Source organism: Bombus huntii, chromosome 8 (assembly GCF_024542735.1).
Source record: "Bombus huntii isolate Logan2020A chromosome 8, iyBomHunt1.1, whole genome shotgun sequence".
Taxonomy (NCBI): Eukaryota; Metazoa; Arthropoda; class Insecta; order Hymenoptera; family Apidae; genus Bombus; species Bombus huntii.
In genome coordinates, this window is record NC_066245.1 from 7408899 (window position 1) to 7426129 (window position 17231).

The following is a 17231-nucleotide window of genomic DNA, read 5'->3' on the forward strand; positions in this document are numbered from 1 at the left end:
TTTATTTGTTCTAAGGGTTCTTTACGAATAATCGCTGCAATCGATAACGGACATTGTATTCATCGATCGATATAGCGTGTGCTAGCAAGAGTTAGATGATTCGAAATGTTTGACTTTACGATCTGCGTAACGTTTCTCGCGACAGTTTTTCTCCAGCCACTTGCACTGTTTCTAACGCGTCCATTTCCCATTATCATCCACCGACACTGCCCGTTCTAATGGTAATAGCGGCGCTCGTTCCACTCTAGATAACACAAGGTGTGCAACGATGTACCTGTCCTCGGTTAAAGAACCACCTTGCGGAACATTCGCAGAATCGCCCTCTCTGTGGACGAGAATTTTATAACTGTTCGCGATTAAAAAGCCTCGATGATGGAAACGGCTAATACCACTCAGCATTATGATAAAATGATATTTACGGACAAGGAAATGCTTATTGCTGATAATTCAGAAGAAACGTATTTTCATTTCCAAAAACGATACTTGTCGACATTCGTGTGAAATCTAGAGGATTTTATTAAGAACAGATCATTGTTCGGATCGCGAATCAATAGAACACGAGGAAAAATTCGTGTAACCCAGTAAACATTATAACCACTATCTTACTTTGAATATTTCACATAGTTTATTAGCGTATTACGTGTGTTCTGTTCATTTTCGTGCCTTAAATTTCCTAAAAATCCACGAACATCCGCAGTCTAATTTCGGACCATTACAGTTACAGGTAGTAAGTGTTTTACTCGCAGCTCTCATTTACAATTTTATTCGCAGCTTTTCTAAATCATAGATTTTATCATTTTCATCGCTATCACTCTGAATCACACATTTATCTCTTAAATTAAATTAAATTTAAACGATAGTCGACAAACTTCAAGTATCGATCAGAAAACGGTTAACACGTCTATTGGCATTTTATACAGATCAGTCTAGAGTGTCAAATTAGCGTAGATGCGTGACGATTTTGATACAGATAAATGTAGGAGATCAATTTTCAAGCATATTGTCTTGCACGTCGTTCGTAAGTAGAATGTGACAGTCGAGGACAGACGTTCAGTGAATTCTAAAGGTCTTGCCAGCAGCGCGAGCTCGTTTCTTTCAGCACGCTCCGGGGAAAGCTAGCTCGTTACTCCATCGAAACGTTTCGGCCGGCTTGCTAAAAATATATCCTTTTAAGACTTGCGATGGAGGGCCTCTTGACTCCGGTGCACCAAGTATTTTCGTCTGTCCGCCGTAGACGAGCTTTTAATGGTTCGCTGGAGGCCTTCAAGGCATTCAGAACGAGCAAAATTTCATGGCTGCATAATGCTCCGACGTGTTTTATAGCTAAACAAAAACACCATTTCACAGGTGTGTAAATATTCTATTAGGTACAACATGTTGAAATTAATCGCGATCGATCGTTAAAATATGGCGCTACGTTAAATACCATGGCATATCGTCGACGTGCTGGAAGAACGATACGTTTTTCAGTTAATCGATTGTAAGATATTTGCAAAAATTAAAAAATTTACAAACTACCTACGAATCTATCTACTTATATTTATAAATTATTTAAAACACTAGTTCCTAAGATTGCGCTTAACAAAGTCATTAATTTTATTATTGTTAATCCTTTTTTCAATAGTAAGCGATACACGTAAGCAATATTTTATGAAAGATCGGAAATTACGTAAATCGCGAAGAGAAAAGATTTTATCTTCAAATCGTCGTATTATTTTCTACTTCGCAGATTCTGTTTCAAATCGATCTCTTAACTTATATTGCTCTTCTAGCAAACTAGCAATATTGCTGGCACATGACTATCCTGTAGAAACACAATACCTGGATTGAAGTTTTACTCGTAAAATTACGATCTCCTAACCGTATCATCGATAATATTTGATACGTATCTCGAGGCAAGAAACAACCGCATGATCTGCAACAACTCTCAACGTCGCGTTTCATGGGTTGTTCGGTATTTTCGACGCAGATTGTAAATCGATCTACAAGCAGGAGCAATCGTTTATCGCCGAGAGAAATATTTGCAACACAGGGAAAAGGGAAGATCCGACGATCCGTAGCACGAACGAACGTTCTACGAAGCTAGCAGGCTGTTGCGCAGATTACGCATTCGCTCGTTGTACCGTTGGATGCGGAGATATATTTCGGTCGTTAAAAATGCACGGTTCCGTATATTACCCGTGGAACAACCAATCTTCGATATCGGCGATTTAAGCAACGTGGAACACTCGCAGGTGCAACGATAATGGCAGCCACGAGCTATTCCTCAAAACGCGGAAGAATTATTTGCGAGAATAACTTCGTACTCCCCTAGAGCTGGTCGGTGAAAAACGACTATCGATGAGCATGATGTCTACCGCAAGATAAAAATTGTAGCTTTCGACAAATCAAATTCTTGATGGAAAATTCATTGAAAACTAAACGAGAAATACAATCAGTCGTTACCAAACTATGAATATTTATATGTTTACGGTGAAATTTAGATGTAAATAATATTCAAGAATACGAGTGAAAAATATGAATTCATTATTCGTGAGACGATATTATTTATCCTGTCTGGCCATTAAGTATCGTTCTACTCGGCTAATTTAATTCTGCTAAAACCACATTCTATTAAATTTCTAAAAACATTCTATTAAAAACACCAATTTCTGCCAACATTATTTAGCGAATATCCATTTAATTTTTACGCCATTTATTTTTTCTAACCGATTCATCACTGTTCTACTGTGAAAGTCACGAAAAGCTAATACCCGTCCTCAATTGTAGCGACAAGAAAAAGCTTCTTATTCCCACGGTAGACTTTTTCTTGTCAGTCTTTTAAAACAACCAGCAGATACATGACGCAAACTGCACTAGCCACTCCAGGAAACGTGCTGGAAACACAGATAGGCAAGTTCCTTGGTAAAATTCGTCCGTGAGGTAAGCCTGTCCGACAAACAAGAACCGCAGGCAACGAGAAAAAGAAGAAAACGGCATAAAACGGAAGCGGGAATGGGGCCAGCCAGTGCGGGACAGCTGGTTCGCGGGCGTCCCCGTTCTGGATTTCAGTTTAGCCCGATAATCTCGTCTCGGCTGAAACCCCGGAAGGACTTTTTCCAGTATTACTCTTTCTCCTATCCGTGATAGCCTCCGAGACGCCTTTGTCCTCCTCTCTGTCCCTGAATCGGCCGAGCTTTTACAAAGCACCACGCGGCAAGACTTATCAAGCGCACCAACTTCCCTGGATCGCCGATTACGTCGCACAGGTATTACCGCAAGAAAAAGTGCGAAGAAAGAAAAAACGGTTTGAAGCAAAGGAAGAGCAGGAAGCCATCGTGCTACGGGGGTTACCATTTTAAGAATTTATGGAAACGGTACATGCGTACTCGCTTGTTTGCTTGCTTACGTCGTTGCGAGATTAGTAGAGTTTCTCATTGTTACATGAAGCGAATCTGCTTTCATTTAATATAGCGGATGTTGATGGGCCCTGTATTGAACATCGTCTCGCGTACGAGATTTGCAAGATTATTATGGAACGAACAGTTTAATTGTTGAAAGGTTATGTTGGGCGGTATACTCGTAGAATACAGAAGTGGTGGATTTCAGAATATCCTTTTGTTATGGTAATACGGCAGAAGTAGTCTTTGTTTCCATTAACAGGAGGCTGTATGAGTCTTGATTTAGCGTTGAAATTATTATGAAGGTAATGTTGGAAGAGATAGAAATACCGATGTATGTGATGTAAGACTCGATGAATCTTAATTTGATATTTAAGCTATAAAAAAAAAAAAAAAAGAAAAAAATGGCCAGAGCTTATATCGAGCCTCCAACGTAGATTGAACATTGACTCTTCAAGAACACGTAGTCTTTTGGCTCACCTAAAATATGCGATTCCATATAAGGGACACGTTGACTGCTGTCAATATTCCTGCCCCTATTTTATCTTTCCTCGTGTTTGACTCCTCCCTTGGCCCGATAAAAAAACGTATACGATAAATGGACCGACGTGTAAAAGCCCTAAATATTTTTCGATGGAAAGAACCCTGAAATTTCCTCATCCTCGTATAAACGAATATGTTCTCCAGACGTATATAAAACATAAAATGCCAAGTAAAGTCGATGAAATCATTTCTTGCACGCGTAGTTGATCGATACCTTTTTGGTCGATGCTTCCGACGTCGTACCGTTAGATTAAAATCTACTTTTTAAAAAGACGAACGAAGGAGGAGGGGAATGTGTTGTGATCCGAAAGACAGAGGGTAAAACATGGAGTATCGTAAAAAAAGAAAAAAAGAAAAGGGAGCTCATAAACCAGCAAGCCGGCTAGCGATCCTTTTCAGAACCGACAGTTTATTAACCGCATTGTACGCGCGAATTCCGTGCCGAAAGAGAATGCTCGATTTATAGTGACGTCAATCATAAAGCTTTACGGTCGACGGCGAAAAAGTTTCGCGCTTTAATCGCGACTTCGCGGTCTTCGTTTGTTGTTTGTGTAATTTATTCGACACGCAAGAGCTTGTTTCCATTATTATTATTTTCAAGGACGTAAAGTATAAATATTAAAAAGTACCGCCAGTAATGCTTTTTTAAATGCCCTGCTATAGGTGTATTTGAAATTCACAAAGGTTTTCCTAGAACACGTTATTCATTTTCTTTTCTTTATTCTGTGAAGAGGGTAAACGAATCGGTAACGACAGATTTCTAAAGCCGAACAATTTGACCAGCGGAAACATCGTGCGAAACTGAATAAGAAATATTCACGGATTTAAAAAAATTGCTTGCATTAGCTTTATTTGCGCGAAACGATTGTGTGTATCTTTTTGCCCAGTTCAATGTTGACGGCGATAAAAAATTTATACGAAAGCAGTGGTTGTCGATTTACTTATGCTCTCCATTATATACGTAGTAAATACGCAGATAACTATAAATAAATACCTGTATACGTATATAGTTATTCTTCCATATAGAGAGCAACAAAAGTTTTATCGAAAGCACCTACATGTTTTTATAATTAGAAAACCAAGAGATCTGAAACTCGTCAAGGTGATGATTTTACCAGTTCTACGTGATGTGAAAGACCAAAACAGTTTCCAGAATATTTTTATAAATCAAGTCACTCGAGAGACACGGTATAGTCAATTAACGATGGGCAAGGATAAACCGAGGGACCCAAAGTTATACACGGATCGTGAACGCGAACTATGTCCGGCGACGCTTCGTGTTTCACACGGATATGAGTCAGCTCTGGAACCAAGAACTTATCAAGTCGTTCGGATCGTTTATCGAAACTTTCTGATTACGAAACTGTCATAGTTTCGTGATCGTTTCAATCCAAAATGACCTCGTTTCTTACTTGCGTGAACCTTAGAGAAGTTTGCTTATTAATATTTCGTAGCAAATAACCCGTGTCAATTCCTCGTCTATTTTATATACGTGTACGTAAGTACTTCTAACTTGTTAACTCTTAAACGCAGAGTGTTGCTATTTGACAGCATACTTATATTTCCCAACGTAGCAGACGTATTTCAATATCAATCGTAGTTATTATCGCTTCTTATATTTACGGTCTTATTAAACTAAAGTGCTTAAAAACTTGTGCTGTACAACCAGCAAGATAAGCAATCTATTATATTTCCACGATACGTAATTTGTTTATATATTTTATAACCGAATATCAAACTCTTCCCGAATGAAAAGAACGCGTCAAGCTATTTTTCCACGATTTATTAATTAACTCGTTAATCTGTGGATGTTTTATTGCATTAGGTTGTCCGAAAAGTGACTTTCTTTTACAGACACGTCTTTTACAACGATGCATCTTTATACAAACATGAAACCTAATCTGTCGAACGTTGCGATCTTTATTTTGATTGAACAAAATGGACCATACGTAATTCGATAAAATAATATAAAACGGGAAATGTTGTGCATCCATCGATTCCTTATAAAACGAAAGAAAGTTTTCGGGCGACTTAATATTTCAAGAAACCGTGCATTTAAAAATCAAAAAATATCGATGTAGGGCATTGTTTTTCCATTATATATAAGTATTGAGATATTGTTTGAAAGTAATTACGGTTCTCAGACCTGCCACTGTACACGATAATGAGAAGTCTTGCGAATCTAAATTCAAGCCATGACTTCCGGCACCATACGATATTTATAGAATTTAATCTGAACGTGAAAGACGGTATCTTGGAAGAGAGCAAGAACGCGTTACCGAACTCCGTAACGTTCCTTCCTCCGCTCTAAACTTAATTACCTCAGTTCACTGTATACAGCCCTGGAACCCTTTGGAAGGGCGCGGAATCCGCAGGGAATACGTTGTCGGGTCGACCAGACTTAAATGGCTACCCCTCTTGCGCAAGCCAGTCGATTCCAGTGATAATATTTGGAAGAGTATCGTGCCCTTTTTCGTATACCACTCGTCAACTATTTCTTAAAATATTCTTTAAGACGATGGAACTAAATTTAGTTTCCGATCCAAGTAAAGACTTTTCTGCGTTTATTTTCTGGTTATATTATTACGAATCTGTTATTTATTTTTTATTTATTACACACGTACCAAGGTATTTGAATATTTACCATAGAAAACTTTTGTGTTAGAAGAACTTGTCTTATTTGGCGATATGATCGCGATGATCGAACCTCGACGTAATATCGATGAAATTTTTTAATGTTCCACGCAAAGATACGCGATATATTTATAAAAGGTTTCTACGAGCGTTCGAATACTCTGCGATCAATCGTACGCTTTCTAACGTAAACTACATCGAATAAAGCAAAATTTGTTGGAGCTTTCCAACGGATACAAGGCGGCCAGATGCCGCAACACTTAACGTGGAACGGCTCAACATCAATTACGCGTCACGATCACAGTGTTTTACTCTCCGTCGATATAATCGATACCTAACTCTCATTTACCCTCATCCAGTGTCGAAAGACTCTCCCAACTCTATCAAACATTTTCAACAATCTGCCTAAACTGAAATCGAGACCAAACATTCCGCCGCGTTCCCAGTCGAGCGATCCCGATCGGAATTCCACCCTCGTGATTCTAAAACGAAATCAAAACAGCTCGTCTAACCCCGATGAAGTACGGCAACCCGCGAACGCGATAACAAAGCCCGGTTGAACGATCTGTGTCGTGAAAAGCCAGGAAAAAAAAACGCGTGCACGCTAATCGGTTTTTCCTCTCGCGAGTGGCGCGAAAAAAGCGAGAAGGCGCTCGCGCGATAAGACTTGTAGAGCTAAACGACAGCGGTCTCGAGCATCTAAACCGACGATAGTAGGGGTCGTTCGAAATGGAATAGGGAGGATAGGGTGTCAGGGGTGAACGAAATGGACGAGGGACGGCGTGGGACGCAGAGGGGTTGCTGGTAGTGTGTATTGATCGAGCTAGAGGAGCACCCCCCGACTCCGCTGTACTTCGTACGAACGCCCACGTACGCGGTGTTTCGCTCGTGTACGATTCTTTCTTCTTATATCGTTCGTTTTCATTTCACCCTGGCAGCCGTCGTTCGTCACCCTTCTCTCTCACACACACACACACACACACACGCACACACGCAACCCCCTGTACCCAGTGCTTCTTTCCTACCTGCGAGTGTCACGCCGAACGCCTAACAGATTACGCGGCCTCGCATCCGATTAATGGTCCGCCGTGTAAGTAATTCTATTTGGCGTCTCTTGCTCGAGAAAATTGATGGCCTGTTCCCCTCGCTCGTGCAACGACTCAGATTGCCCAGATCCGTGAATTTTGAATCGGCTTGTGATTGATTGAGAATGGTAATTAAACCGCTCGTTGCTCGTGGCGGGGAATCGCGAAATTGATGAAGCGCTAGAACAGTTCTTTTGGAAGTTCGAAATTCGTCACTCGCGTCGTCGGAGTACCATTGTTTCGCGGTTGCGTGGATCATCGGTGATGAAATCTTTGTTCGATACTGGTATTTCTAAACAGGCTGGCAGTTCGAAATCGTTTCGTTTTTTGTGGAAATTAAGTACGTATTTTTAACAAATGGGGAAATATAGGAAGTCTTCTACTTGGGAATAGTTTTTAGTCGAAAATCTATCGTGATATTAATTTCGAATTGGTAACGGAGTTCGCAGAAGAGATTCGATAGTATAGTTGGGAAACTGATCCGATGCTTTTAGCCTACGATATATGTTTCTTCGTAAGAGAAAAGAATCGTAATTAGACTGCGGATGGTCGTTTAGTTGTAGAAAACTTAATTTGTATGTCCAATATACACGTAATATACAAAAATAGACGAAATATGAGAAGCGCTCGTTAGAATATTCACAGGGTGAAAGAGATATTTATATGTGTCTAGAAAAATATGAATTTGCACAAAGTTTCGCAGTCTAGTTATAATTCATTCGCAACTTACGTTCTGGAAATTTCAATTTTACGAGATCGCTAAACTGCTAACAACGATAGAAATTCATTTCTAAAGCGAAGTGCGTGCAAGTAGAACGCGTATACTACCAGATGCAGTTAAATCAGTCGCATTCATCCCTTCGTACGTGACTTGTCGCTACATCCCTCCCATTAATTGTAAATATACCGGCAGTGACACGCGTGATAATCTAACACTTGAGATAAAAATTGCACGAAAGCAACGCAACATTGGACGTGTTAATCGTAATTCGAAATCTTTCCACCCTTCAGCGAATAAAATTACAAGGTCGACCTGTAACTGATCGCAACCTCGGTCACGATCGTTCTAAACCAATGGTTTTTCCACCAGAGACCGCAAATTCTTTACGATCTTGCTATTTAAATAATAGACAAATACCTGGTCTCGCCAAGTCCATTACGCCGAGTGTCTGTTAACTGCGATTCAAACGGTCCGCAGGGAACAGAAAATCCAGCGATTACCAGTCGAGTCACGATTACGCGAAAGAACTAGAATCCGATTCCGTCGTTCGGCTTTTCAACCGAGAGCCTCGCGCCAAACGGACTGTCTAATTTCCACCGATATCCGGACATCGGTGTTCCGGCCAGAAATTGCAAAGTTGCGTATACCGTAATCATGGTCGCGGCGGATAGAGAACTTGCCGGTGTAATTTACGGTTCAGCCAGGTGCGTCAGAAGTTGCTCACCTTACGACCTAATTGGGTTTAATTACAACTCACTGAAAGTTACGGCAACACCGTGTGTCCATATATAGGGTGGGTTTACAATTACGAGCCGCCGACAGCTGATTTCAGTTACCGTGATCGGCCATATTACGTAGTCGTCTATGATTTCTCCTCGTTGCCGTCTGTGCCGGCTCTGGTTCTTGCTCCTAAGGTCGTGAAGCTAACCACCAGCCACGGTTTATATTAAGATTTCCTACGCTCTCTCCTATTTCTATCTTCGCTCGAGTTTAGATCTCTTGGATAACGACACGATTCTACGTTAGGTTAGCAGCCTGTTCGCTGGTTTCTCTGATCGTTCATGTGTCTAAAGGTAATCACGAGCAGAGCAAACAGAACGGCTAATCGATCATGAAACCGGTTGCCAAACGTGATTCGATTCACGCTTTGATTGGAAGGGTACCATTAGGGGATCGAGTCTCGACTATGGCGCCAAAGGTAACTTGAATGAGATGGAAATCTCGCGATACAGGTCGACCAGGAATTTAGTAATGTAATTGGATTAATACTCGATAATACCCGCACTTCTCTGTGGTGATATTATTTTACGTAGAGTAAACGTAATTCAAAAGATATATAATTAGGGTTATTAGAGTAGATTTAGAAGAGATGGGGATTTGCTCGAGGTCGTTTGCTTTCAATATCGTTATTTTGATATGAGGACGGTATATCTAAGAAATCTTCGATTTTAAGATTTTACTTGGATAGGAATGTCATAATTATTCAATTACGTTAGGGTATTTATCAAGAGATGTCACAATTTGCCCCTTTTTGTAATCGTAAAGAATATGAATATATAACATTTTATTAGAGATCCTGAAAATCAAAGTAATATTAACTAAATTGTAAAAGGGGGAAAGTGAGCAATTAATAATTATGCGTTTCAAAATTTCTGTGTCAAATCTTTTTTCTTATTTTTTACTTTTTTCAATCGTGTCACTCTTCTAGCAAGAGATCTAATTTGTAAACTAATAACGAAATTTTATGTACTCTGCCTTCACTGTTGTATGAGAATAGCGCTTATCGACGTATTTATTCTTACGAAAAAAGGCACGAAGTAACTTTCGTCGCTACACACGCTAGTAGACGCCGTTTCGATTAAAGAAGTATTAAATTCATCATTCGTAATATCAACTTTGGCTGTTTCGACTTTGGTACTTGCGAAACAGCTCAGCGAAATTACAGTGAAAATACTACGAGAATTCCCTTGTACGAAGAAAAGAAACTAAATATTGACGCTGGTACGTTGTACAATATTCTCGGTGGCCCTTGGACCGTAAGCTACGAGCCTCTGTGACTTACATTCCGCCAGGCACGTCTCGAGAGAACGTAATAAGAGACCCGGGAAACGGAATCTAAACGCGCGAAACACTGCTTGCTCGGAAGTCGCGAACGACTTGCGGCGCAACATTGTTCTACGTAGTAAGAGATGCAAATGAGCGGTTCTCTCTTTTTCTTGTAGCATGAAGGCAGTATCGAAGCTATTCCACACTAGTAATTACGCTGTAAAACATTGTTTTTCACTTCATATAGCTCCTAGTGATTTTACTCGAACGATTTTATTAATTTCACGAATGATCGGTGGCACGTCAAGATTACATTATCGTCGATCTAACATTGGTCCGAAGAACGTATCAGTGAAAATAAGGAAAAAGAATAAAATTTTGGGTGCATGGATAATCAACGTTCTCTCAAAATCTATTTTTACGCTTCGCTTTCTGATTTAATTACATATAAAAAAGAATGTTCTCTATATTTTTATCTGACGCGGCATACGTTTGTCAAATTATTATCAAACACCAGGTATAATTGAACGGAGAATACGTTTGCGAATATTTATCTCTTCCGAAAGATAAATACCAATTATCGCTATCGCCTGAATTTCACATCGTGCGCGTATTAACACTGTGCTGACCAGTGGCGCTACGGAATCGTCACGTTAATGACCACTGACGCTATTGGCCTCGTGCGAGTGTCAACTATTAGCGTATAATGGCCATAGCTAAATTTTGTACAGTTCCCTTATACATTTAGAGGAATGTCTCTAACTGGTCGTCATAGTATTAAACGCGGATTCGGCTCGTGGAAACGGCACATAGCGACGAAATAATGCTCATCGTCGTGTGTGTTTCGCTCGTGCATATACGTAAATGTACAAATATTCCTAATCGTACGCCCACGTCAATTAGCAGCGACCAAATAATGCTCATTGTCGTGTGTGCTTCACTCGCGCGTATCTATAAATGTATAAAATATGCTTAAGCACACATCAATTTCTATGTACACGTAATGTACCTGCTTGCGTGGAACGCGTGAATCGTGAAAACGTTAGTTCGTCGGGAAATGGATCGGTTGTCGAAACGTAGTCTAAAACATTCGGCCGTAAAGTCAAAGCGAAGGAGCGTAGGTTCGTTAGCAAATGGCGCGAGAATCGCTCGTTTCGCGTTAGCCAGCTGCGATCGGTACACAAACGGACAATTGGCCGCCGCGAAAGTTGTCGCATCGACGACGATCGATAGAGAATTCCCGCAAAGGTATTCGGCTTAATCGATCGCCATCCGCGCTCCGACCGCATTTATGTACATTGCCTTCCTCCCCGTAACTTCTGGCGAATTTCCAAGCTTCTGGCCGTACCTTTGCTAACCCACATACTTGCTTAAAACGGTGTTATTAAGCTGCGGACAGTCGTTCGCGCGAAACCTCGCGCCTTCCTTCTCCATTCCAAGTAGAGATAGTTCTTGGTCCTCTCTGTTTTCCCAACAATGCACTCTCTTCGTTCTCTACTTTCCATCTCTCTGTTTCTTGTCTCCTTCTACTTTAAGCGTTCGAAGCTATATGCACTGTAAAGTCTACATAAAAGACGTCTTTCTATGCGAAAGTTCTAAACGAAAACACGTGATTGCGATCGCACTTGAACAAGGAAAGGGGTTTGTTTCGCATGGCGCATGATTCAAAGGGAAACTAACGATCGCAGTGTGTTAATGCGTTTTTGTACGAGAACAGAGACATTACTTTTCAAGGGGAATCATAAGTGGAAACTACAGGCAGGAAACGTAACGAGTATAATTTTTACTGATTTTCTGATTTGAATGTTATTTAGTCGTTAAAGGAGTGTGCGTTCAATACGATATAGTTGAAAAGAAGGACAACCTGTCTGGTTGCGTTTACAACGGATAAAAAATCCATGAAATTTTACGAAAAAACGAACGACGTACCAAATATTGTAACTGTAATGATTTTTATTTGAAAGTTTCATGAGAACCCTACGATCAGATTTAATAAACAGACGATTTTGGTAATTCGTATTTGATTAATTGACAAGATGGAATTTAATGTTGCTCTCGTACGAAGACTAGCTTCTCATTTGATTTTGTAATTGGATACGTGTCTTTGTCACCCTCTGGAGCATTCGAAAAGTAGTAAGAACGTTAATTATATGCAGCCTGGTATTAGTCAGATTAAACTGATATTAGAATTCTCTTTTGTGATATTATTCTCTTTTTCGACAATTTCGTACTAAAATACCTCTTTTTACTTGCCAATTGTAATTTTTTCTGTGGCGTCAAAAAATACGAAATACCCGACTCGTCGTATCTTTTCCCTGTGGCTTTCAATTTTAATTACATTCCTGGAACGCGTCGAGATACCCTCTATAAATAATGTACGTACATTGTGCAAATATCAACTACGGCAGCATGAAACGCGCCGCGTTCTCTGGTTTTGTTTCGATATTTCGAGCCGGTCAAAGGGGTGTGTTTAGAGAGCTAATTAACGACATATACAAAAAATTACATGTTCGTTGGAAACTGTAATTAACGGTTACCAGTTGCGTCTACCGAAATCTCTGTCGCGTTTATTAAAGCTCGATAGCCAGTCACAGGAATATATGACGCGAAGGTGTACAATTGAGAAAATTTAATATCGGACCGACGAAGACCCTGACAAGTCCCCGTCAACTTAAAATATGGTCCAAGTCGAGGGAGCAGAGGGGTATAAGTGTCATTCATGGTCGGGTCATCCGGTCCGGATAAAGGATCGAGTTTCTGACTGTCAAAAGGGATCGGGATTCCCTCGAATAATCTATCCGTCCTTTTGCCTTCGCATCTTGATACACGATGAATTAATAACCTATTGGCTTCTGATAAGAACTGTTATTGCTGTCGAAGAATCCTATCATCAGCGAGATATCGTCCGAGAGCTTTTACTTCGGAAGACAAATATTTTTCCATCGGAAAGATTCGTTACAGTGAAACTTGTCCAAGTAATGGATTATGAATGTGAAAGATCGGTAGATTGGCCCTCGGTTTTGGTCACCTTAGCAAGAAAATGTGCATCAACGTCGAGACATTTCACAAAGATCCGGAGACTCCGCTTTTCTTACCATAGTGATGGATAACCGTGATCTATATGAGAAGGCAGGAACACGGTATTGAAGATCGCGCTTGCTACTGCAGCAAGATATTACAGAACCTTCGGAGGGTGTCATAGCTGCAAGAAGAAAATGCATCGGTGGGATGATGGGAAAGAAATCGTTTAAAAAGAAAGTTCCAGCTAGCTGTACTTGTGAGCTTACGAACGCGATAAATCATTCGAAAGGTAGACGTCAAAGTCTATTCGTGGCTTAACGAAACGTATTTCTCTCGAAAAGGAATCTATTTCGAGATGCGTCCTGTGGAAAATAGATATTAGTAATTATTCGACGATAAGGTGTCGTTGTAACGTTCCACGAATATCTTATAATGGAAATAATAAATGATTTCCAGAATAGATGCCGTCAAAGTCTGTTCGTAGATTCGGTTAACTAAAAGTAAAAAATGGATATTGCAAAAATCATTGAGAACGCGAACATTAACGAATCGTGAAAAGACTAGAAATGATTAAGAAATATTGGGACAGCTGCTTGTTGTATCTCGAACGTTAACATCGACGATATTTAGGACACTTAGACAGGCACGTACACGGTGTATCAAAAACCTACACCTTATGCTTTATATTTGCGAGAAAATTGAAATCCCAGTGGCGGTCGGAAATTAAAAGTTGACCGGTTCGAGATCGAAGGAGACGACGAAGACTAGGCCAAACGACGCTCCGGAGAGACGAACGACGTTAGTCAGCAAACCGCTCGGCTAATCCCCTAATTACTTCGACATGGTTAGCGACCCTGTACTAACCACGTCGGTGCCTGGCTCCGTTCCCCAATCGTTAATTAAAATGGCACTTCCTTGCAGCCGCGGTAATTTCCAGCCAGTACGGCGCGCACAAATCACGACGCGACGGTTAATCGAGCTCGTCTTTAAGCCGTTGTACTCGCTCATTGGAAAATTTATAACCGTTGATACTATTTTCGCCGGTAGCTCGGCTCGTAGTCGAGTTTTTGACTTTGAAGCTCCCAGAATAAATAGACGGAACAGTTACCTCTGAATTGTAACGACGCCTGTAGGCGTATTTAATTATTCGATCGAGTAGGTGGCGATCGTTTCGTTTGATATGTCGCGTGGGCGAATGTGATTTTGTGAAAGAAGGAAAAAAGTAGTGAAAAATATGTTTGAACTTTATGGCACGATTTCTTGAAAAATTGCGAAATTTTGAAATGCAGGAAAGAATTCGAATGGAGTTTTTGTAGGAGAAAATAAGGGTAGACGAGATTGTAGTACAGTTTTCAGGGAACGACGTCAATTTCCAATAAATTCTCGTAACGAAAATTCTATTATTCCCTTTTGAAATTCCAATGAAAATTGAATTTTTGTATTACCAACGTGGTAAACTACGTTCGCTGAAACTGACGTCATTCGTGATATTTTCACCACGGGAAAATAAAAAAACATCTGTAACGCGTATTTATAAAACGAGAAGTAGGTTCTGAACAAAATCTATTTGCAACGCGTATCAACGCTCGATTCGACTGGTCAAAAATATCGGCGGGAAAATTCGCTTGTATAAATACCACACGGCCGGCAAATGCTACTAAATCGAAGTTTAATTATGCAAAGTACTGTCAGTGGACAGTTATCCATTCTCGTCATAACGAACCCAGGTTCATGACTTTGTAATAATCGCATCGATATGATAATGCGACCATCGCGTACAATGTATGCATCAACCAGAAACCAAATACGCTCGATTTCATACAATTTCGGTCGCCGAATGGCATCAAAAAACTTCCCTGCAAGAAACCTACTCTTGTTTATCGTGAAACGCGATAGAACCGTATTTACTCCGTACACTCGACCTATTTCAACGCGATTCTATCGTCGATAAAAAATAGAACGACAGAGAAAATGGTAGCGAAAATGATAGAGAAAACGAAACATGGTCCAACGACGATCGATCCCTTAAGTAATGCGCACGACGACGTGCTGATTCAGGTACCGCAGCGAGGGTGTTGCGGAGTCTGCTCTGGTCGACGACACCCTCAACGGAAATCCTCGATCTTCGTCGTCGTCTACCTCGATTCTGCCTCCCGTTCAGTCAGCATCCGCGGACACGGTCGACGCTGCGAATCTATCGGATTCGAGAAAGTACGTACGATAGAGCCACTCGTCGTACCCAGAAACCTTATTAAATCGCTGCACTATTTCTTAATCGAACAAAGTTGTTGCTTCACAGTCTTCTGTTTGTTGGATGTTCATATACGTATACATATTATATTATTGTTGTTATTGTTGTTGTTGTTACTATACTATTTGCTGGCTGCCCCGCTGCTACACACAATTTCGTTTATTATTATATTCTTAAACAAATAACCGCTAGCGTCGTGTCTGGATACTTGTTCCAGTATATTTATATTATATATATATATATATATATATATATATATGTATGTATGTATGTATGTATATATATATATATTATTCAATGGCTGACCCTATGCGATTTTCACCTGTAATCGCGAGCTTTTGTAGGCGGCAATGCTCCTCGCTGCTCCGTAGGAAACTCGAGCCCGAGTTGTTGTTGCTTATCCTTGTACCAACCTTCCCCTCCATCCAACACCCTGTATACTTTGCAGTATTGTGAAGTTTGTTGGCTGTGGACGCGTTCAGCATTGCATGCTAGGTACACCGCGCAGGTTCGAAACGTGGGACGCGTGATCAATCGAGTATTCGAGGTAACTCCTCTTCGTATCTCTCGGTCGACTACGCCACCCATTTTTTCAAACATTAAGTTTGACAAAAAGGATGTAAGCATTTAGACGTAAGATACATGAGAAATTGTGATCAAAGTTTGGCTTGTGGTGAACGACAAGAAAAAAAGAACAGGAAGGAAAGAAGGAGATATTCTTTCCGATTAGTCAAACACGCAAGGAAACGCGCTCGATGGAAGATCGCACTTTTCCCCAAGGAAAAAACGCGTCAGTTCCGTTGAAAACATGGAATACAGTAAAAATTCTGCCCGCCAGACATACCAGACTCTTCACGGTGCTCGCATTAGAAAGTAAAACCAAGTTTTCCCCGGGTACGCGTCGATCTTTCGACCGCGCCTTTATCCACTAGAAAGTGGGCGTCTGAATGCCGCATCAGTACCTACGACCTGAAGAATGGATTTTATTCCACTGAGCGGCAGTGTTCCGCACAGCGGAATAAAATTAACTCCTATTCAATATAGATTCACGTCTACGAACGTTTCACTGTCGCTGCACCGCTTTTACCATGTTTTTAATGTAGCACTCTCTTCGTCCATCCGTACCGTTTATGCATCTCGTAGATCGTGCGTTTATCACCATTGTGAAAGTAACGGATCGTCGCGAAACACCAAGAAAAGAAATTCCAACGTGAACGAAGTGTCCGTGAAGATCGATCGATTTAGTTCATCGCCGGTTTCTCGTTTCACTCGGTGCTCGTGGTAATTTCTATTCTCACCTGGTACGTTAATCACAAGTTGCGCGCTATTCCCAGTAAGTAGGTCCGATGACGCGTGCAATCATCGACGCGATCGCGATTCGTCATTGTCGAATGCTAATCGCGCGATCGATGAAACTCTACCAGCCACTGTCCATTGGTCAATTACGTGATCCGTAATGCGATTGATCGTAATGCGAACGACGATAAGTAAAATGTTAACGAGAACCATCCATCTGTACGTGACGCGCGAAGCTTCCTCCGCTTAACGTC

At 40.7% G+C, this 17231-nt stretch overlaps 1 protein-coding gene across 1 annotated transcript in view; it reads left to right on the forward strand.

Moving 5' to 3' along the window:
- Positions 1-17231, forward strand: part of LOC126868306 (protein Fe65 homolog) — a 146962-nt gene that overhangs the window by 121680 nt on the left and 8051 nt on the right. The window contains exon 5 of the mRNA XM_050623629.1: positions 15489-15641. Within this exon, the coding sequence (XP_050479586.1) occupies positions 15489-15641 (153 nt within the window). The remainder of the gene's footprint in view (positions 1-15488; positions 15642-17231) is intronic.